General features: G+C 41.2%; 2 protein-coding genes across 4 annotated transcripts; one reads left to right on the forward strand and one right to left on the reverse strand.

Moving 5' to 3' along the window:
* Nucleotides 1-20: 20 nt before the first annotated feature.
* On the reverse strand, nt 21-7,818 carry mocos (molybdenum cofactor sulfurase). Its single transcript, XM_041947950.1, has 15 exons — nt 7,420-7,818; nt 7,226-7,315; nt 7,059-7,125; nt 6,307-6,951; nt 6,116-6,192; nt 5,771-5,970; nt 5,545-5,661; nt 5,069-5,452; nt 4,798-4,960; nt 4,560-4,647; nt 4,048-4,172; nt 2,420-2,516; nt 2,122-2,263; nt 1,921-2,025; nt 21-1,796 (listed from the first exon to the last, which is right to left on the reverse strand). Exons 1-15 carry the CDS (start codon nt 7,529-7,531, stop codon nt 1,692-1,694), a joined length of 2,517 nt encoding a protein of 838 aa, XP_041803884.1. The 5' UTR covers nt 7,532-7,818; the 3' UTR covers nt 21-1,691.
* Nucleotides 7,819-10,580: 2,762 nt separating this feature from the next.
* On the forward strand, nt 10,581-21,998 carry zgc:110045 (uncharacterized protein LOC664755 homolog). 3 transcript variants are annotated; one of them, XM_041947024.1, is made up of 14 exons: nt 10,583-10,672; nt 11,995-12,035; nt 13,854-13,962; nt 14,130-14,153; nt 14,279-14,311; nt 14,416-14,532; nt 14,763-14,894; nt 15,335-15,463; nt 16,614-16,703; nt 17,334-17,375; nt 17,789-17,864; nt 18,822-18,874; nt 19,977-20,146; nt 20,482-21,998. In XM_041947024.1, exons 3-14 carry the CDS (start codon nt 13,885-13,887, stop codon nt 20,840-20,842), a joined length of 1,305 nt encoding a protein of 434 aa, XP_041802958.1. In that variant the 5' UTR covers nt 10,583-10,672; nt 11,995-12,035; nt 13,854-13,884; the 3' UTR covers nt 20,843-21,998. The 3 variants fall into 3 exon arrangements, with proteins under 3 accessions (XP_041802959.1, XP_041802958.1, XP_041802960.1); XM_041947025.1 differs by lacking the exon at nt 11,995-12,035 and having other exon boundaries at nt 10,581-10,672; XM_041947026.1 differs by lacking the exon at nt 20,482-21,998 and having other exon boundaries at nt 19,977-20,150.

Here is a 21,998-nt window from a genome sequence, read left to right on the forward strand (position 1 = left end):
AACAAATGAGGCCGATCTGGTGCAATTTAGTGATTTAATTATATAAACTGAGGTAGGCGTGCAGAGTATGTGAGGCGGGCAAGGGTCAAAACCGTAAAGTAGCCCAACACCATCAAACAAATCCAAGAAGGAGCAAGTAATAATCTAAAGTCCACTAATCAGGTAGAAGGTCAAACATGCAGGTTAGGCAGGCAGAAACAGGTTCCAGATACAGGTCTCAGGTTAACTGATAAACAGAATACAAGTACAGAGGCTTGTGAGCCAAGACATTAAAACATGGCACTTAGAGACACAACTAATGATTGGATGATTTAAAAAAGGTTGACATCTCATCTTTAGTTCATTTTATTTAAGACATTAAAAGTCCATAGCAAAGAATTAAAATAAATAGCAGACACATATGTATAAAAATAGTAAGTACATCATCATTGATTTGATTACATTAGAAAGTTCTCAGCAACAATCACTGTCAGTGTGCACAGACTGCTGTAGCAGTTAGTTTGCACAGTAGAGATGGGTGACATATGAAAGGAGATGTGTGACATACTGTATTAAAGAAAAAAAATCGGAGTAAATGAGTCACTGAAGGGTTTAATGAGAATGAAAATTATCATGAATCATAGCCTACAGCCTATAAAAATATGGGGAATGGTGTCCATCCCTCCAGTTCCAGAGTTCAAGCAACTTGGAGACTCAATGCCAAGGAGCACTGAAGGCTCATGACAGCAACACCTAATTAGGACATTTTATGTAGGTACTTCCTTTAATTTGTCATTCATATATATATTAAGTTCAGCTTTTCTTTGGAGCCTATTCTCTATCCAATCTGTGCATACATTATGCGTATCATTTCTATACACCATTTGACATGTGGGTACACACTGGAAACATGCTACAAGCACAACAAAACCTTGGAACACACAGCAGCCACGTCTTTCTAGAACTACATAAGTAGCAGTATACAGGATATTGCAAGACCTTGACAGATCAGTTGAGCACACATGTACTTCATGTACAAGTATGTCACCCTGGTTAAACCTTACTGTTTTTCAGGAAATACAAAGTTTCCATCCTCTTTACATCAAATTAATACTTCATCTTCCGTGAACTGTGATGTCCATGTTCGTAGCCCGTTGGGAGCATATACAGAGCACTGAGTGTCTGGTAGGTTTTTCCATTACAGGGCGCAATATGTTTTAGATTTGCAGCAGCAGTAACAGTGGTGATGTGTTTGGAATAAATAGCAATATAATCCTCCATGGGAATAAACAGAGAAAGAAGTGTCTAGGACGTTAACATGAGCCGTGATTATTGCATCTACCCTGACATGTTTTGGCTTGAATAACAGTAATACATTCAAATTATAGTTTTCTGGAATACTTCACATCTACTTTATTGCACATATCTTAAGAACATAACCTTTTGGGGGGGAAAAATACAACAATTTCATTCATGTCTCATCAAAGTGGACTTGAAGAATAAAATCTGAATGCTCTGTTATGAAACGGACACTTGAGAGGACAAAAGCCACCAGGTGCACACACACAAACAGAGTGGCATCTGTAGAAACTCCCCACAGTGTTTGACAGGTGATCTTTGGGTCGTGCAGTGCGGCAATGACAGGACAAAAAAGGTGTCACTGAAAAGGTATTACCAAAAATAAAATAAAGAGGATGTTACAGATGACTTCTTCAAGAACTGTGTGGCTCTGGCTGTATGAGGGAACCAGCTGACAGGACACCTGCTGTAGTGGAGCCCTCTGGTAGCTGATGGGCCAGGTACACACCAAAAGTCACCTAAAAATGTATAAAATAACAAGCTGTGATTTATCCTTTATGCACGTGCACTTCACCCGCCCCCCCACTGCCACTACACACACACAGTATCTACATGAACAAGCAGTAATTGTTTTTGACTGACCTTTCCGGTACGGTAGGCCGACAGAGACATTAGCGGTTCTTTTGTTCTGGTCCCAGTGTCCTGATTCACTCCAACCATCTGGCACCTTCCACACTGACCTGTGACCTTTGGGTTAATCGCACAGGGAGCACATTCATTTCTGAGAAGTCCACTCTCAATGCATTTGAAGATTTCATCATTTATCTCAAAGTGTCGGCTCACCACGAATCGAGTGTTGCCAATAATCAAGTGTGACCAATTATCCTCCTCAAACGGTTCTACTCCAGCAATGACTAAATTGGCTCGGAAGCGGCTAATGACATTCTGTGTGTCAAGGAGCGGATCGCCCTCGGAATCGTCCTGCCTGAGAAAGGGAATGTGGAAATTGCATGTTATTTTGCCCCGCTACATAATTCATCCATTGTAATGTAAATGTGGAGGCGTCTATGCATCCTGATGTTTTTCACCAGAGAGTTGTGTATTTTGAATAACGCATGTTTATGCTCTCATGTCTTCAAACCTGCTGCTCATTAGTTCCTGAATGAGCTCCACACTGGCACGGTTGATCATGAGATACTGAGCTTCATTCACCAGGGAGAGGGACGCGATGGTGGCGGCTAGGAGGGAAAGACTTTATATTACCCCAGCGATTTATTTGATTTATTCGATTTGAGAAAAACATTCTGATCTCTGCTTTGAGCAGCCTGCAGCTTCAAAGAGCCTGAAAATTGAGATTCCACTATAATGCAGGAGGTGGAAAATGTGTGACTTTAGTCAATTTGTTTGATCAATTTAATGACAATGTGCACTCACAATGCAAATAACATGAAACAGGCTATGGATATGGAAAACCATCCACCATCAATCACCACCAAGAAGTCCTTGAAATGCACTGAAAATGTAAATTTGAACATCTACAATTCAGTGACAACTGGGCAAACTCCATCTGCTGAGACACACTGAGTGACACCTTCAAAAGCTCCATAAACAGCTACTAAACGGATCTTCTGATGAGATTTTTTTGTCAAATATCAATGTACAGTATATTGTGATAGGGTAATTACTGCAAAGATTCAATGTGGAAACTGTTTATAGATCCAATGGCCAAATAGAAATGGGCTCATACAGTGAGTGAAAGAACAGAAAACTAAGATGATGATGCAAAAAACCTGTGAATTCAATAATGCCATAAAGCTGTGCTGCTCATAAATACAACATTACACCACAACCGATTTTACACGAGGGTCAGTGTACTTGTCATGAGGAGTGCTACTCGGCCTGTGGAAATAGTTCTATAATGTCGTCTGTGGCTCTGGAGGGAGCGTTCTAAAGGCTGAGAGAATAACCATGATGGTTTTATCAGGGTAAGCTCTGCTTGGTTTTAGAGACTGCAAATATTTGACAGAAAGCCTGTATTACAAATGGCAGAAGATATGACCGTTTACCCGTCAGGCAGGATCAAATGAAAAGATGAATTGCTTGCATTATGGGAAAGGTAGGATCCATTTTTGAGACTCAAAGACTACCAGCGACTAAATGTCAAGCTGCTTTGGTACTTTTAGTTCCTAGTTTGAGTCAAGCTCCAAAAACACTGCTGCCTACACTTCCCACAATGCAACTCACTAGTATCTCTTCATTAAATCCTCCACCCATGTCTTTTAAATTCCTCATGGCAGTTTGTAACACAGGCTCGCTGTTAAAAGATTTGTAGTCTCCAAGCCCAAGTTGATTACCCCGATGACATCATAATGGTCATTTTCTTCGATCTGACAGAGCCAGTAGCAAGCAAAACTACATTTATATAGCACAATTCATTCCAGGTAGAGGCACAGAGCGTGAGCTACCACTGAAGTTGCTGCCACAAAAACTATGTAGGCAGTAAAACATTAGACATAAGTAAACACAGTTAAAACAAACACATAAATAATACACACAAGTTAAAACCAATAAAATATTTTTATAAAAAGTACCCCTTCATCGACACCACCCGTCATGTTCATGGGTTACTCACAATCTTTCCACCTACCTGGGTGCCCCTGGTTGGGAATGGCCAGCAGAAGGGAATGACCTTGCATTTCTCATGCACAGTATAACAGATAAAACCAGGTTAAACAAATAAGAGGCAGGCAGAACAGGTGAAATGCTTACCTCCACTACGCCTCGTCTTCATTTCTCGGGTAAAATCAGGACTTTGTCTTATCAGGCGGCATGGCTGTCCAAGGAAGTCTGAAAGCCATGATGCAGCCTCATCCCCACAGTCGACAGTCTCCACCCTGGGGGAAGGTGGAGGATTACATTCTGGAGGCCCTGAGGGAAATCTACAGAGTTTGATGCTGCTTGCTATTTGGTGAGACACATAATCCAAGAATCACTGGATGAACAGCTTTTTTTAACTTCTGCCTTGGCGTGCAGGTATCTGAGGAGATTAATATTATCTCCTGCACATTGTTTGTTTTTTCATTAAAAATAATAAACAACAGGAATTTCATATGAAATGGAGAGCAAGAAGCCTTATAATGCCATCCACTGTAGAAACGTAGCATCAAGAACAATAGACTAAGAGAATGCATTGATATGAGCGAAAAATATGGAAAAAATGATATGTGTCACGGTATTTCCTTCAGCTGCTGCTTTCAGATGTTTTAACATTGCCAGCTCACCTGTCAGCACAAACCTTACTCTGACACACTTGATAGCTAGTGTGCATTTGAGTGTTGTTTTCCAGGGGAACCGAAATGGTATCCATCCCTGCAGGGCAATGGGAAAAAACATAAATCCTCGAACAAAAGGAAATCACAGAAGAAAAGCCAACTGATTGAAATTTCTTTAGGTTAAGCAGTATGTGTGTGTGTGTGTGTGTGTGTGCATTTTCAGTGAGCCACTGACAGACTGTCTGACCTGATGCCTGCAGGAGCAATTTGTTTGAGGGCAGGTGGACTTGTGGGCGAATGAGGCACAAACGCGGCGCTCTCTTCTGACTCAGGCACACGCCGTTTCCATTCACCACCATCCAGCCTCTGTCATACAGTAAACCCCGCTGTCCCACTGGCCAGTTGTGGACCTGCATGAAGAACAGCACAGAATCAAACCGGGACAGAGAGAGAGAAGGAATATGAGAGACACAGGCAGAAACAAGTGAAAGAAAGAAATATTTGGGCTATCCTCAAACCTCATGTGCTCCACATGATTTGATGGGATATATGTAGATGTTGTTCAAAGTATAAGCCTCCCTGCGGCTGTTTGACTGTTTCTGTCCAAATCCCCTCAGTAATGCGTCTGTAGGCTTCTCCTTCTCATCTACTTTACATATTTCTCCATTAGTGATTTTGATTGCGGGATCTTCATTTAAGACGTGGGACGCTGCTGTGGCTGTTTTCAGCTTCTCTAGTCTCACTTGGTCCACTGTGACGGGTTTCTCCACAAAGCACTCGGCGACAAAGTTCAGGAACTTTTGACAGTCTTCAAATGTTGACATGTAGCCAAAGGACACGCGAACAGATCCGGTCGGCTGGCCATCCACCAGGTCAATATTGTCTCCGCAGACGTGGCCGGCCTTGAAGAGGAAAAGACAATGTTTTATTCTACCTATTGGCACCATTGGCCCTGAACAGGCTGTGGCATTTTTCCTATTCCTTGATCTCCTACCTGCAGGTTTCTCTTCATCTGCTGCCGGCTGATCCCGAGGAAGGACTGACAGGCCCCAGTGTTACAGAAGCAACCTGTGCGCACATGAATATTGTACAGACTGGCCATTCTGTCCACCTGAGGGCAAAAGAGGAATTGTTTTAATATTCACCAGCACTGCCTACGCATAAACATGCAGTAATTAAACTGCTGTGAAATAGAAATTAATCCCATTTACTGACTGCACCTGAGAATACCCAATAATCTGTGCATGAGAATCCAGGAGGTTGAAGTTTAGGATTGCGCCCTGTGTGCTTGGACTCTCAAACTGGCCTTCAGTGTATATCTGAGCCACCGGTCGCCCGTTGCCATGGCAAAGACTTGACAGCAGCATGTAAGTGTAGCGTGCCAAGCCAAACGTGTGCTGTTGGATGTTGTGCATGCCTCCTGAAGGCAAAAAAGGATGAAGACAGGGATGCTGTTGATGCTAACTTGAAACGGATAAACACTGTGAACAACCTGCACATGCATCATGACTCTTAAATAAGTGTTTTAATGTGTTCCTGCGCATCAACATGCTCTGTCACAGCACCTGTGATCCTGCAAAGAGACTCAAAAGCGTGATTCAGAGCTATGATGTCCAAGAAAGAGACAGTTCCATCTTCAAATCTGTATCAGGGAGAAAGAAAACATTACATTTTAGAATAAGGGTGCAGGAGCTATGGAACAACTGTGAGCTTTCAGAGAATATCTGGGATTTGGCAAGCCCGTACGGTGCTTCACCTGTCAGAAATGTTTGCCGCATGCACATAATAATCTTCTCCAGAAAGGTAAGCTGCTGCTGTGCCTCCTCCAAAATAAGTCTTTTTTAGTATGCCTGCAGCGTTGTTGCGGACAAGAAGGGCCCCCAGACCGGTAGGGAAGCCAAACATCTTGTAGAAAGAGATGGGAATAAAATCAGCAGGGCAGTCCTGTAGGTTTAGAGGGGAACAGCTGACATGAGAGGCTGCATCTAGCAGCACAAACCAGCGGCCTCCGTGGTCGCATGCTGGGTAGAGGCGTCTCGCCTGGATGCCTTTCACATGGCTGAGGGGATACTTCCTCCCAGAGAAGTTGCTCTGTGCTGGGTAGCAGAAGAGGTGCGGTGTCTGGCAAATAGCATCTTCACCTTGAGCCTCATCCTTTGCCTTGTTTTCCACTTCCTGCGGGGAGACAGGCAGGGCAACTACCCCCCGGGCAGAAGTCAGTCCTCTTATACCAACTACAGAGGTATGGCTGTCAGTGAGGTAGCAGAAGTGACTCCCCGCCTCGCTCTCAGTCTGTGGCCTCCAGGGAAAGCTCTCAGCCACTAATTTGAGAGCGGCTGTACATCCAGAAGTGAAAATCACAGAGTACTCCTCGGGGATAGTGTTAAAGTGCTGCAATACCCTGTAAGAAAATGTTCTGTTTTTCACTCATTTGATCCAGGAAAGTGCCATTCAAAGGAGTCACATGGGCCCATTAAAAAGGCTTCTGAGGGCATGAATAGACTTTACCTGTATCTGACCCTCTCCACCGTGTCATGTGTCAGTTTGCTGCTGGGGTTATGGCTGTGAGGGTTTCCTATTGGGACACATAGCAATACTTAATTCTTTGAATTTTAAGACAGAATAAAAAAAATATATGATTTATAAAAAACATATTTTAATGTGATTTCTCCCACCGTACACATTCCTGGAAATGTCCTGGAAGTAGTCCCTGAGGAGAGACTCGGGGTACAGAGTAGCTGCTGCATGATCCAGATATGTTATTCCTGTTTACAGTGGAAGAGCAGCCACGGAAGCGATCAGATTACTGCGCGAATAGCCTGTCACTACCCCATGATCACTACTACTCATGACTGAACACAATCATTACCTTTAATCCGGGCGAACTCCTGCTCGATCACGTCCTGGAAGTTGTCCCCATGACCGTAGTGACTGCAGAGCTGCTTAAAAGTTTCAAAAGTGCACAGTTTTTGGAAATCCATCGATTTCGCTTTCCGCCGGGGAGAGCTGCAGAGAGCACACCGCGGGGCTGCTGCTGCTGCAGGCGTTTCAGCACACCACCAGCCCTCCCCTCGGTGACACTGCTCGGGGTCTAAGTCCGGTGGGCAGCAGCGGACTTGGTCCTTGTCCCCCGCGGTGTCCTTGTGCAAAGCGGCTCCGGACTATTTACTGGCAGGACGGGTAACGTGATGTTGATAAGAAGTCAGAAGTCACTCCCACTTGATTTGAGTGTCTGTGGAAGTAGTCAGCTAGAAATAAAGGAAGCACACACATTAGCACTTTAGTCAAGCTGGTCAGCAGTCGGACCTCACGTGTAATAACTGATTTGCAATCATGTGACAAGCTTGTTTTTTAAACCGTCTCCCACTCCCGCAACTTTTTAGCCTTTAGCCTTTTAGCCTTGTTAGCATGTCGCGTTAGCTAACTGTGTGCAAGCAGCAGCAAACTTGTCAAAGGAAGAAGAGGAAGCTTTTTCAAAATATTTGTCAGGTGTTTGATTATTATTATTAGTGAAATGATGATTCCTTTCCCATTAAAAACCTAGATAATATGAATATAATATACATTAAAATATATGTTTACATGTAGGTATATTGTGATACCTATGTGTTTATCACACGTAGTTAACTGCTATAGCATTAACCCTTGTGTGGCAGACATCTTTGTTTTGTACAATGATATTTCTATCTAAATATTTATTATATACTGTACAATATATAGGTATATTGTCAACATATAAACCTGCATTTAGCATATGTTGGAAGTAACATGAATATGGTTTTTAATAGGTAAGTGCCAGGTGAGACATAATGAAGAATCATATGCAATTATTATCTTGTTTGCAAATTGTAGGTAAAGGATGCTGCCGCGTTTATATACATGTATATATACGACATACATTGACACATACACTGTATGGTATATGCCATTTTCATGAATGCTGATATGTCAGATGTTTGACTTGGTAGGGACTGACTCAGGCTACCAGAGCTGAAAAGTTTCACTACAGATAATCAAAAAATGATAATGAATAAAGCATATGCTAAGCTTTGTGTTTGTCCTGTAGTCATTTATTAGAGGTAAGCCTCCCCTCTTATTTTTTAAAGGTATTGCTTTTAAAAAATCTAAACTCTACACTGCTTTCAATAACTGTAACTAATTAAACCAACAATATACTTTTTAACTGTAATTGAAATTTGTTGAAATATATGAAGTATATGACATATTGACCACTTTCATTGTTTAATCCCTACTCCTAAACGCAAGTGCCAAACCTGAAAAAGTAATTTAAAAAGTAAAGAATGGCAAATATCTCACCTTAAAGAATTACCTAATCTTTCTGTTCATCAGGACATTTGATTCTATCAAACTTGGAACAACGTGCAAAATGTGACGTGACCTGCTGTCTTCAGATGCCTGATAGACATTAAAGGTGAGCACAGATATTGATGTAAGAACCACATCAATATTATGTTGGCTGTGGCCTCTATTCCTCAAAATGGTTATTCTTTCAAAAAAGGTTTTAAAACTACACTGGTTTTAGTAACTGTAATAGATTACATAAATCTCAGTAATAACCTCACAGTACTCCCTTTACATATATATATATATATATATATATATATATATATATATAGCAGTGTTCTTTTCATTTTTCAAGCTACTTTTCAGTTAATTTGAAATCTACCCATCTTTCAGTAGCTGTAACTGATTACAACAACAAGATTTAGTAATCGCTTCAGTAATCTCATTACATATAATCCCAGACTCTTTAATCTCATTGACACACCCGGTACGTGGAGGAGAGGAAATTAGTCGCAAGTGATTGGCATGAAATGCCTGATCATCTAATGGTATTTGAAAGGATAGAAATAACTGTCACATACCTTGTTAAACGCCTCGCCCTTGACAGCCTTGATGTGGTTCTGATTCTGTTTGCAGTTTGGAAACCAAAAGCCACACTGTTGTGCAAGTTTTATCATACTTTTTCTGAGTTTTATTGACCTTCATTATTTAACCTTGTATCCTATTCTAGCCTAACTTACTCTTAAAGTTCCCTGAAAATGTAGGAATGGTAAGATACCTTCAATTTAAAGTATTATCTCCATCTTTGTATTCTCACAAGAAAATTCAATCATTTTAATCATAGAAATGCCACTTGGAAGTAGTTTTGAAATCCTAGTTGAGATGTGAATGTAATGTGGTCTGCTTAGATGTCTGATAGACGGCCATGAGGCTCACAGCAGCCATCATTGTCCCCGTGCAACGCAGTGAATAGTAATTAAATATGCCACTTATGCTTCACTGATTCATTTCCTTCACAATTTCGAAGCTCAGCTGAATACATTTTTCTGTGCAGAAGGGCTGTATTGTATCCAGTATGGCCTCATTACAAGGGCAGAAGGGCTTGGTGTGGGGGAGGGCAGAGGCAGTGAGGGGGGAGAAGCACCCCATGAAGACATTGTGCTTAACATCACTAAATACCCCAAACGCCACATTGTCCTTCCCAGCCCTCAATTAGTCGGGTTCCCTGTACAAAGCACCGATTTCATACAGGGAGATTTATTTTTAGAGAAAATCCGGCCCTGTGCAGGCAGGAAGCTCTGTGAAAATCTAATGAAGAACACAGCAGTCATGCAGAGTTGTTAGCCTCAGAGCAACATCGGTTAACAAAGCTTCTCTTCAGTGTCTCTATGTGTGTTTCTGATCACTGCAAAGGGCTAGACCTTCCCGATTTTTTTGTTGTGGTGGCTGTAACTGTAGCCTGCTCTATCTGTGCTGGACAGCCTCCAGCCAAAGAGCCTCTTTGCCCTGCCCTCAGGCCTCTTCAGCTTGTGGATCTCCGTGCGGAGGAACGCCTCTTTGGTGGCTGTGACAGGGAGAATTAGGCAAGAGATGCGGGTTCACTTGCCCTGCGTAGGGGCTTATCTTGGGCTAAGCTGAGGGACTAATAGCAAAGCCAGCCTCCGCTCCAGCCGGTCTGAGGGCACAGGGAACCATCTGTCCACTCTGTGCATAACTGACAACAAAGGGGGCAACATTGAACACGGACGACAAACTTAAAGACCGTTCATTTAGGAGATACCAGAAATAAAGAAGAGGAGCAAGAATTTGTATATAAGGTCAGTACTTAATACCAATGATTCTTGTTGCATTACAGGCCTCACGCTGAGCCACAACTGCAAGGGTCAGACTGTTCACAGCTCAGTTTCTACTGGTAACAATGCTGCATGACTACAGTAGTTTTAGTGTTTAGCCAGACGGAAAGTTGAAGTTGAACTTTTAATTTAGCCTTCCTTTTTAGGTCTGTACATTTAAAGAGAGCTAAAGAATGCCTGGCTTTGTTTTAATGCGTTACTCCTGACTCTCATTACACTGAGTTAATTTGAGCTGGGTGTTTTGCTGTACACCGCTGCATTGCAAATGCTTTTTGTTGCACTCGTAATGTCAGAGATAGTTTGGTCTACAATGAATTATCACATTTGGGAGAAATACCATTGTGCATGCTTATAGTCTGAGATGTTGCAGTTATAAATGGTATGTTACTTTAGATAATCAAGAAGTGATTAGTGATGGGTTAATAGAAATCTCTCATTATGATTAAGAGTCATTATTTGAAACATTTCAAAATGTGTGGAGCATTGTCTGAATTATTGTACATTTAGGTGCTTTATTCCTTAAATACAGAACTATTGTATCTAATAATCTGAAATACAATCATCTTTTCATGACAATTTTCGAATGTTAAAAATTGCTTTGTTTTAGCCTCACATTTGGAATATACAGCATTTTATAATGAAAATCTTCAAGTAATCCACTTAGACATTGTTCTCCATTTCCCTCAAGGATTAATGTTCTGTTTTTTTGTTATTTTTTTTCTGAAGCACACTTCTGCCTGTCAGTGCTCTGGGAGCTGGCTTCCAAATTATCTGTTTTATCATGTATACTCTGTGGGTGCTGTTGTGCACCAGTGTTTTGTTCGGAAGTCTTGAGTGGGCGCTGATGTGCTAGAGGTGACAGAAATGGGTCAAAAGGGTCTTAGCATTAACTAAACAAATCCCGGCCTATAGGATTTATATATATATAGTGTATATATATACATAGGATAGAGATGTTGCTGTTTATTTGATGCATTCACTGTAACTTTTTAATGATGCACAGTGAGGAGAATAGTTGTGAGCCTTGTTAGCAGTAAGACACCCTCCACCTACTCATGATATCGTCTGGATGGAGTCGTTTAGCTCAGTCTGGTATTATCAACACTGGAATGTGCCAGAACAATATCTTATCCCAAACTGGTCTCAGGACCTCGAACGCCATGTTTTTTAGGCTTGTTATCACGATGATATTGCTACATTTCATCATGTAACTAGTGACACTTGTGCTATCATCGGTGTTAGCATGCTTGATTCGACCCCACGCTCATTTTTGGTCTTTCTTTTAGGTGTGGCATGGCGGCAGAGAGTTCTGTATTAAATGCTTTGTGTGAGTATCTAAGCAGCCACCCACGGTTAGCTTAGCTTAGCATAACGACCAGAAACAGGGTAAAACAGCTAGCCTGGCTCAGTCGTAAGGAACGGTAACAAAATCCACCCATCAACCCCTCTTAAGATCACTAATTAACACATATTGTTTTTGTTTGATCTGCAAAAAGGTAAAAATGACAATTTTCTATTTTAGAGGGGCTTATGTGCCAGATTATGTCTGCTCGGAGCAATAACTTCCTAGAGTCTCCACTGGGTGCTTGGCAGCTGGTCAGAGGCAAAATACAATCTGGCACGTAACACACAATGTGGTTTTACACGTTGCTTTTTGTGGGGAATAAAAAATGAGATGCATGTTAATTAGTGAGCTTTAGCAATGCTAGGTGCTAGATGCTTCCCCCTGTTTCTAAACTATGCAAAGCTAAGCTAACCGGCTGCTCGCTACAGCATCAGTTTTACCGTGCAAGCGTGAGAGTGGAATCGAGCTTCTCATCGAATGCTTCCCAAGTATAGTATATCCCAAAATGTCCAGCTGTTGCTTTAAAACTGTCCTTGTGCACACTGTGAAGCAGGATTGAATTAAACTGTGGATTAACTGGGAACACCTCATGCACGCTCACCGATAACGTGCCGCCATGTTCCCTCCACTTTGTCACCAAGGTATCAGAAAGTAAATCTACCATTTGCATTAAGCCACCAGGTCTTAAGTGAAGTTTCACATGTGACTGCTTGGTCCAACATCCAAGCTTTGTCAGATTATATTTTTCCATTTTCATTACATTGTTTATTAATTACAAATTCTCCATCTGAGTCAGTGTTCTGTGTACAGTGTGTATTTGTCAAGCACAGGGTTAAAAATAACTGGTAAAAGCACTTGTCAGAACCACAGGGATCTCACAAACAAGGTGACCCTGGTCCTTCATAGACCCAAAGTCTGCTCTCTGTCTGCCACGGCGCAATAAGCTTCACTTCCTACACTGCATCGAGACATTCTTTATTTGTTCTGCAAATACAACGAATTGGATACGCGGCCACAACAGAGCCAACATTGTGTGGCGTCAGTGTGATATTAAGAGACAGTCACACACACATCACTTGATCCTCCACAGCACAAGTGGCTCCCTTTGTATTTTATCTTATCCAAGGGAGTCACACAACTTGTATTTAGCCGGAACTAAAGACACAGTCCAATGTGAAGATTGCACCTAGTGATAGGCTTATCTTCCCCCGCTCACGACTACACCATCAGAAGACAAGCAACAATGGTCCGCGACTCTTCAGAGAGCATCAATCCCCTGATAAATTCGAAAAGAGGGAATTTGGCTCCTTTTAGCAGCATAAAAATGATTGTTACAACTCTGGAGCGTTTTCTCATTACTTTACATTCCCCATAGTTAAGGTAATGATCTTTTACATTTTCAGAAAAAGATCTATTTTTATCTCTGCTGCAGACCAATATAACAATGACGATGCAACTTACACCCAGTTCATGAAAGCCTTCACATTTTCTCTGAGTGGTTTCCCATTTCCCAGGAAAAGTCTCGTTGAGCACAGGAAATGATGCATTTCACATTTCCTGCAGCTGCAGCAGTTTGGCTGTAATAAACAGAAGATGAAAGTAATGAAAGCTAGTATGAGCTTCGATTATAACCACAAAAGCAAAGAAAAGGCCTCAAATTAAATGAAGTATAATCGTTTTATATGTAATGTTTAGGAAAATCTTGTAGCTTACCTCTTTATTTTAATAGACCGAACAACCTGGAATACTAGAGCTCTTGTTATATACACGACCTGACTCACAATGTCTTTCTTTTTGCAGAGTGTTTACTTTAAAGCTTGGAAAACAGAGAATGTCTGACAAAGAAGAAATGGCCTCAGATGGGAGTCTGAATGTTACGCTGACGCTGAGGCTGCTGATGCATGGAAAGGTAATAGACAGATACGGAAATAATTTTGTGTTCTTAAATAGTAATAGCCTAATGGTGTGGTAATAGGACATTAAAATGATTACATCCTGCTCTAAATGTGAAAAGCTCTTAAGAGAAAATCTTTTGTGTTGCCGCTGGCTCAAGCATTGTTATCTTTACATTCACAGGAAGTTGGCAGCATAATTGGAAAGGTATATTTATTTCACAATCCATCAGCATTTATTGAGTTATACTGCTTTCTGTCTGATTATGTTGTATTGTTCTCTTTATAAAACTAATCAAACCTTCTGTTTCATTCTTTCTAAAATTATTGAAGAAAGGAGAAACAGTAAAGAAAATGAGGGAGGAGGTGAGCTTTGGCATCCATAGTGCAACAACACCTAGAGTTTACGTTGTATGGCAGATCAATTAGAACAAATGGACACTGGAATAACTGTCGATTTGTGTTTCCAGAGCGGTGCTCGTATCAACATATCAGAGGGATCATCTCCCGAGAGAATAGTTACCATCACAGGGCCCACAGAGGGCATCTTCAGGGCTTTCTCCATGATCGCACAGAAGTTTGAGGAGGTACAGCAAAACAAGCATGCAACAAACTCCACTGCAACTTTTCACATGTTGTCACCAAAGTTCAATTGTTTTACACTAAAATTTGAGAAAAATTCTGACAAGATTTTGTCTGAAGTCTGAAGGACACTGCATGCACCTTTTCCTCACTCTTGCAAAAATAGAGACTTGTCAAATAAAGCTGACGCTCTTACAGTCGGTGCAGAAGAACATATTTTTGAATTCTCCCTCAGGATATTAGCGCGGCAATGACAAACAGCAACGTGACAAGCAAGCCACCTGTGACACTTCGCCTGGTTTTCCCAGGGAGCCAGTGTGGCTCACTGATTGGCAAAGGAGGTTCAAAGATCAAAGAGATCAGAGAGGTAGGAGTCCTTTTCTTTTTTCTTTTCGATCAGGAAGTTGTTTTTCTGCACCCAAACAGAGACAGAAAACATCCACCCTGGTGCTCTGACACCTCAAGTATCAAACACTCCACTCAAACCTTACTTGTGTTTCTCTGCCTTAAAATATGTGTATTTTTTATCCTATGTTTTATTTTTTGGTTGCTGCTCATGAAAGTCCTACTGATTATGCTTGTAAAGATCGGTGGAGGCTGAATACTCATTCTGAATGGACAATATTTGTGTACGCCTCTTCAAATATTGGAGCACACATTGCTATTTGGCTTGCAGCTGCTCCCTGCATGTCAAAATGTGTTCGGGGTAATTTGTGGGTGCTTGAAACAGCATTTCAATTTGGGCGATGGTGTGCTCTTTTCAGCAATAAATAGCCTTTGTTTCTTCTGTTGTCTGGCGGCGTTCAGACCACAGGCGCTCAGGTTCAGGTGGCAGGAGACATGCTGCCGGACTCTACAGAGAGGGCTGTCACAATCTCCGGCACTCCACAGGCCATCACTCAGTGTGTACGACACATCTGCTCTGTCATGCTGGAGGTAAGCACTGTCAGACAGCAGATGATCTTCACATTCAACAGCTCTATTTAGGCATCGAGTATGTCACATTTGTTTAGGATGTGGTAAAAGGTATTCAGCAGCACATTCGGGATATTTTCAGTCTCTGCGACATTTTACTCCTGCGAGGCTAAAGCTTTGCGTTCAGGTTGTAGTGGTTGGCCATCCTCATGCGATGTGCAACAATAGTGGCACTGTTCATTAGGATGTTAATATATCATTACCTCTTTCTGATAGTGATATCACACACACACACAAATATATATACATACTCTCACAGCCTAGTGAGATGAATTTAACCACCTCTTCATCGTCACCATCCATCATGTGCAACATATATTCTTATGAATGGATTATAAATATATATATTGATATTGTTACAATAATGGTTTTCATACAGTTGTATTGTCTGTGTCAGTGTTTTCTATGGTCAACTTTATATTTGTAGAGTGGCAGAACTGGAGCTTTCAACAATTTATCAATTACTAATTTTTTAAACAGTTTTTCCACTTCTTTCAGCAAACTATTTTAGCTCTTTATCTATTACTTTTAGCTAATTTTAACAGTTGATCATTACGTTGAGCTAAATATTTCAATTTTTCTTAGCTTGCTTTTCATACTCTCAATTGCAGCATGTGCTATGAACCGCGAGGGAGGATGTATTATAATACTGCACCGTAAAAAATACTCCAGTTAAGCCGTCAAATCAAGCTTCTGTTTCTGGTTAAGCTTAGCTGAGATGCAGAACTAACTGCAGAAGTAGGGTTACAAGTCAGGGAATCAGTAATGTATAGTATACTATCACTTTTTTAGAATTATTCACATAAGCCGGAAAATATACAGTAGGTAAAACTGATGAAATTGAACAGGGATTCCTGTTTAGCATCCACTTGACCTCTTTTATTGTCAAATAATCTAAATAATTCCCCATATTCAAGTCTAGTCACAGTTGTATTCTTTGGTGCCAGGTTTCTTGTAACTTTCTCAACCGATGAATAGGATATAAAAAGATTCAGCAAGTGATATAAAAATGAATATAAAATGCATCAGTGCCAGTGCCAAGAGTTCTTCTCTCAGTTGCAGCAGCATATAAATTTTTCTCCCCTTTTGGTTTGCATGACTGTGCCTCTAGTCTCCACCAAAAGGAGCAACTATTCCCTACCGTCCCAAGGCCATACCTGCAGGAGCCCATGCAGTATTAGCACCACAGCACTCTGCACAAGTAAGTAGCCATATGGGAGTTATTTAGCTGTGATTGTAGCCACTTTGTAAGAAACATAACAATTGAATATGCTTGTTCTTTTGTGGGATCTCTAAGTCACACTGATCATTAAACATATTTTCACCACTAGAGGGACACATCTGTGTAATTATACAGCAATAAGCTCTTCATATTGTTGCGCTGTAAGCAGTAAGATGAGGTAATGATCATATTAGAAAGTATTGAGCCCAGCTGTAATGTGTCAGAGATATGAATGGAAGGCATTTACATTAATAATCCCCCTGCAGTGTGAAACCTGAAAGATGTCGTGACTAAAGCTCATGTTTTCCATGTGCTGGCTAGTCGCTGTCCTGAATTTGGCACAGTCTGTTCTGACCTATCAGACATCTGTTTCTGTTATTGGATTTCTGGCCATGGTCAAAGAGGGGGAAAAACAGCAGATGACATTTAGATGAAATTCCATCAAATCTATACACATTAGAGCTATGGAAAAGGGGAAGGGAATGGATTTTCAGAAATGCACTCGCTGCACTGAGTTGCACTGTGACAAATTCAAGATTCAAGTGACATGCTAGAACATGTCTGCACCTCCCACTCATATAGCCACATCTCCCCTCTTATTCCTCCCAGGCCTTTGCAATCCCAGGGCAGTATGCCTTTGCACACCAAGATGTAAGTATGTTCATTCGAGTGACTGACGTCTGCCCTAATGACCCCCTCCTGCCCATACCCTCCAAGCCACCACTACACCCTCTGTGTCCCCTACTCTGCAAAGATGAAACTTCTATAACCCTGATCTGTTTACATTACTAACACTAACAAACAGTAGCAGCATGCATTGATTGAAATGAAAGTGAAGATCTTAAGACGTTATGATCACTTCTAGCTTTGTAGCCAGACATGTGACTGTATTTTCAGATGACTGCCGTGAGAAGCCAGCATGCTTTCTGAAGGAAATGAATCTCTTCACACTGACACCATCTGTGATGTTTGTGAACTTCAGATTGGCTCTGTATTGTAGTTGTCAGCTCCTCTGAAATAATCCAGTTTGATTGGTTAGCTCTAACTTCCTTCCTACCCTGCAGTTGACCAAGCTTCACCAGTTGGCTATGCAGCATATCCCCCTCCCTTCCCTTGGGCAGAGCAACCCTACTTTCCCTGGTACGTACCCATGGCTCCCCGGGGAAGTCCATCTATCCCTCTGTCTTCACTCCTCTTCGAATCACATCATCAAAACACCCCTGTCACTTCAGAGAGGATCAAGGATGTCTCCGTTCTCTCAGAGTTTACAGACTCTCTCACAGGTTTTTTGTAAAAGGTGGCTTCACAGAGATGCACATACTGTATAATGCACAGATATTTACATCTATTTGTACCATCTAACAGAGGACAGTAAACAAACAAATAGGGAACAGAGTGGTGCAGTTTTAAGGATAAGCCACCAAACTAGTTTATTATTATCAATCTTGAACGCTAGTCACTGAAATATTTATAATCCAAAAGAGTATGTGACAGATTGTAGCAGACAGAGCAAAATGCAAAAGAAAAGCAGAGTAGCAGTTCTCTGAGAGGGAAATGTGAAAAATGAAAAAAAAAAAATATTTACAGTTCAGTAAATATTTAACCATTTCTCACTATTTCTCATATCCTCCTAAAATTTCAGCTCCATTCGCCCAATGTCCCTCTCCAAAAACAAATCCTAATCTCTCGACCCCATCCTCCACCTCTGCAACATTTCTCCTCCAAATCTAACATTGTCTTGGCCAGACCATCCCTGACCTCAACAACCCCACGTACTCATATACTCTGCCAAAACTAACTGAGGACAAACCATTGTAACCTTCTGATTATATAAAGAACTTATGAAACGTACTCATTTTAATGAAAATCTACTCTATTTTATATCAGCAATGTGAAATATGTGCATAGAATGTGTGCTGAATATGCATGTACAGTATATATGTCTATCTAGAAAGATTTTCTTGCCATATGCCATTTTCATGTTCCTCATTTAGCAGTGTACCAGTGATAAACTAGACAAAGTAGGGCAACTTGTCATACCATGAAAGTGAAAGCCATTAGTGCCATACTGTTAGCATTCCTTGTCCTACTTTGCAGGATTGGATGCATCTGCCCCCACAAGTTCACAAGAGCTGGCAATACCCAATGATGTAAGTGCCACATTGTTTGTGTTCTTCCAGCAGTAAAACTTGCATCGTTAATCCTCTTGCTTCTTACTTCGTTTACACTTTCTAGGAGGACAGCTATAATGAGGATTTTTTGGACAAAAGTCTTTCACCTTCTTAGCTGCAGAGAGTAACTTATCCTTTGTTGCTTTGTTTTGGCTAATATAAATTATGCCTAAAAAAGCTGCAATCATCATTGTAGTAGTATTAGCTTGTTATAGCTTGAATATTACACAACCCAAATATAAGTGGACCAACAATAGAAGACTGTTTTTTTGGCTTTATAGTGGGCTATAAAACATGAATATTTTCATCTATCAACAAAATCAGAACTCATCTCAGAATTACATGTGATCAAACGTCAGGAAAACAGAAAATGTGTTTTATATTTCTATAGAACTACACATAGAAGAACCTTACCTTTGCGGTTGATTGAACATTTTGGGAGGTATATTTATTTACCTTTTTGCTGAGGGCTAGATGAAAATATGGATACCACTCTCGTGTCTATACAGTAAATATGACGCTACCGCCAACAGCTGGTTAGCTTAGCATAAAGACTGAAAGCAAGGAAACTTCTATCTGATATGTTTATTTAATTTGTCCAAAAAATTATGTATTAAAACAACAGATTGTGGTTTTACAGGGTTATGGGACCTTTTGGAGCCTCGCTGACAAAATTAGTTTGCCACACACTTTGATTTTCGTACAGATTAAACAAGCATGATATAACATGTCAATAAGTGAGCTTTGAGTCGCTGTCGCTGTTACTGTTACTTGCTGTTACTACCTGTTTGCAGTCTTTGTGCTAAGCTAAGCTAACCGGCTGGTGGTGGAAGCTTCGTATTTACTGTATGGGCATGAAAGTGGTTTTGATCGTACATACAATACAATACTATGCATGATGGAAATTCCTGGTGTTAGTATGAGCTGGAAATGTGGTTTTCTTCTATGGAAAACAGTAGCAGGAGACTGTGGGGCTGCCGCCACCGTGGCAGTTGCTTCCTGTTTTGAAATTTGATTCCTGAAAAGCATGGAAACATGAGCCGATTTGCTATTTACATGTTTCCACTCTCTTCCCGTCTAGTTTATTGGCTGCATAATTGGAAGACAAGGCAGCAAGATCAATGAGATTCGCCAGGTCTCTGGAGCTCACATCAAAATTGCCAGCGCCACTGATGGCTCAGCCATGCGCCAAGTCACGATCACAGGCTCGCCGGCCAGCATCAGTGTAGCCCAGTACCTCATCAACGCCAGGTAAGACATTACACACGGCGACCACGTCCAGCAGGGCTTCATATCGCAGCCTGGTGATAAGACGGCCAAACACCATGCTATTGTATGAGGGCAGAGTTATTGTACTCAGGGTGAGGCTGGATTTGTTCCATCTCACTGCTCTGTTCTCTTGACTGCATTAAAATCCTTATTGTCTCTGCTTTTTAACACATTCCTTCTTTGATTCTTATGTTTTCTCCTCTCTCTCTCTCACCTCCCTTCTCCTTTGTCTCACCCATTCTCCCCCTTTTCATTTTCACTGACTCCTCTTAACCCTTCACCATCTCAACTCCCCCTCCACACGTCACGACCTGCAGCTTAGAGATGGCTAAATACACCATGCAGGCCGCTTCCTCTGCGACCCCAGTTGACCTCAACATGAGCTTCTCTCAGTCCGCTCCCACCGCCTCCACCGCTGCTACCTCTATGGCCGTCCTGGCGGCCACCACCCCAGCCCCCACCACTATTAACGTCCACTCTCCCTCCACCTTGCCAACCATCCAAAACCCACACTACGCCATCCCCGTTTCCAGCCTGCTTGGCATGAAAAGTCTCCCTGTCCTGGCTGTCCACCCAGCAGCCGCTTCCAGCCTAACACAGGGTTTATCCCCCTACACCGCAAAAATGTCGACCTCCGGCATCAAAAAATCTGAGCGGCAGAAGTTCGCTCCTTATTGATGTCTGCTTTATAAGTCTAGTCAGTGTAGCTGACTGGTGAGACATTATTAAATTATGAGAAATTTAAAAAAATTGGGCATATAGGCATAAAAATAGCTTACACAAGTGTGTGTAAGTTTTGCCAGTGTAGCACTTGTTTTCCATAAATCAGGAGAATATTAGAAATGAAAGGATGCCAGTATCAAAACGTGTCCTCATTAATTAGAACAGGCAGCAGCAGAGGTGCATATTAACTCAGTATTATCTTAAGGAAATGGATTACAATTAATGTGGGTAACTCAGGCTTGTATTAGTGTCCTAGAAAAAGACGTTTTTCACATGGATTCATGTTACAGAGCTTTATATGAAGATTTACTCCAGGAGAGGTATTTACCATGATGCAAATATTGACTTAGTTTTCTATCTGTGTAACTAGTTTACAGTCAGTTTTTGTTAGATGATGCAAAACAGTATGATAAGACGTGGTGCTTTGTTGGCAGCAGGCTGTTAAAATGTTTGTCTTGTATAATAGAAGTCTGTGTGTTAAGTATTTTTTAACAAAGACTGCTTCACTCTACTATAGGCTCTCATCAGTGCTAACAGGCTTGGGTGTCCTGTAGTAGCATTGCACTGTAGCAGTTCTGATGGGATTATCCTAAAGCCACATTGGATCCTAGTGGATTTCACTCTACACAATAATCCTGTCAGGCAGGAACGGCCTAACTAACTCATTTACTGTGTCTGTACGCTAGCTTGTTTCTTGTTTATTCTCCGACCTAAATGAGTGGAATGCTTCAACTTTCGGCATCTGGAATGGACGCTGAGCAATTATTGTAATAATAAAATTGTATTGTTTTATTCATGTGTTTCATGTGTGGGTCTACCCCAAACAATGCAGATTTGTAATATTTGTTGATGAAATGACTTTGAAATAAATGCGACTTTTTATGAATACAGATGGGTTGTTTTGTTAGAATTACGTTGTTGTAGAAAATATTTTACATTTTCTCTACTTTTAAACATCTGCCCTGAGGATTTATGCATTGTTTACTCTTAGGTGACTTTGAGCTTTAATTGTATACAAATTAGGACAACAAATTTGCACTCAACTGGATTTAAACTGAATAACTTAGAGAACATTCAAGCTATTTTGTTCAACATATGGCATGTCTCAGAG

Source organism: Chelmon rostratus, chromosome 11, assembly GCF_017976325.1.
Source record: "Chelmon rostratus isolate fCheRos1 chromosome 11, fCheRos1.pri, whole genome shotgun sequence".
In the NCBI taxonomy this organism is placed as follows: Eukaryota; Metazoa; Chordata; class Actinopteri; order Chaetodontiformes; family Chaetodontidae; genus Chelmon; species Chelmon rostratus.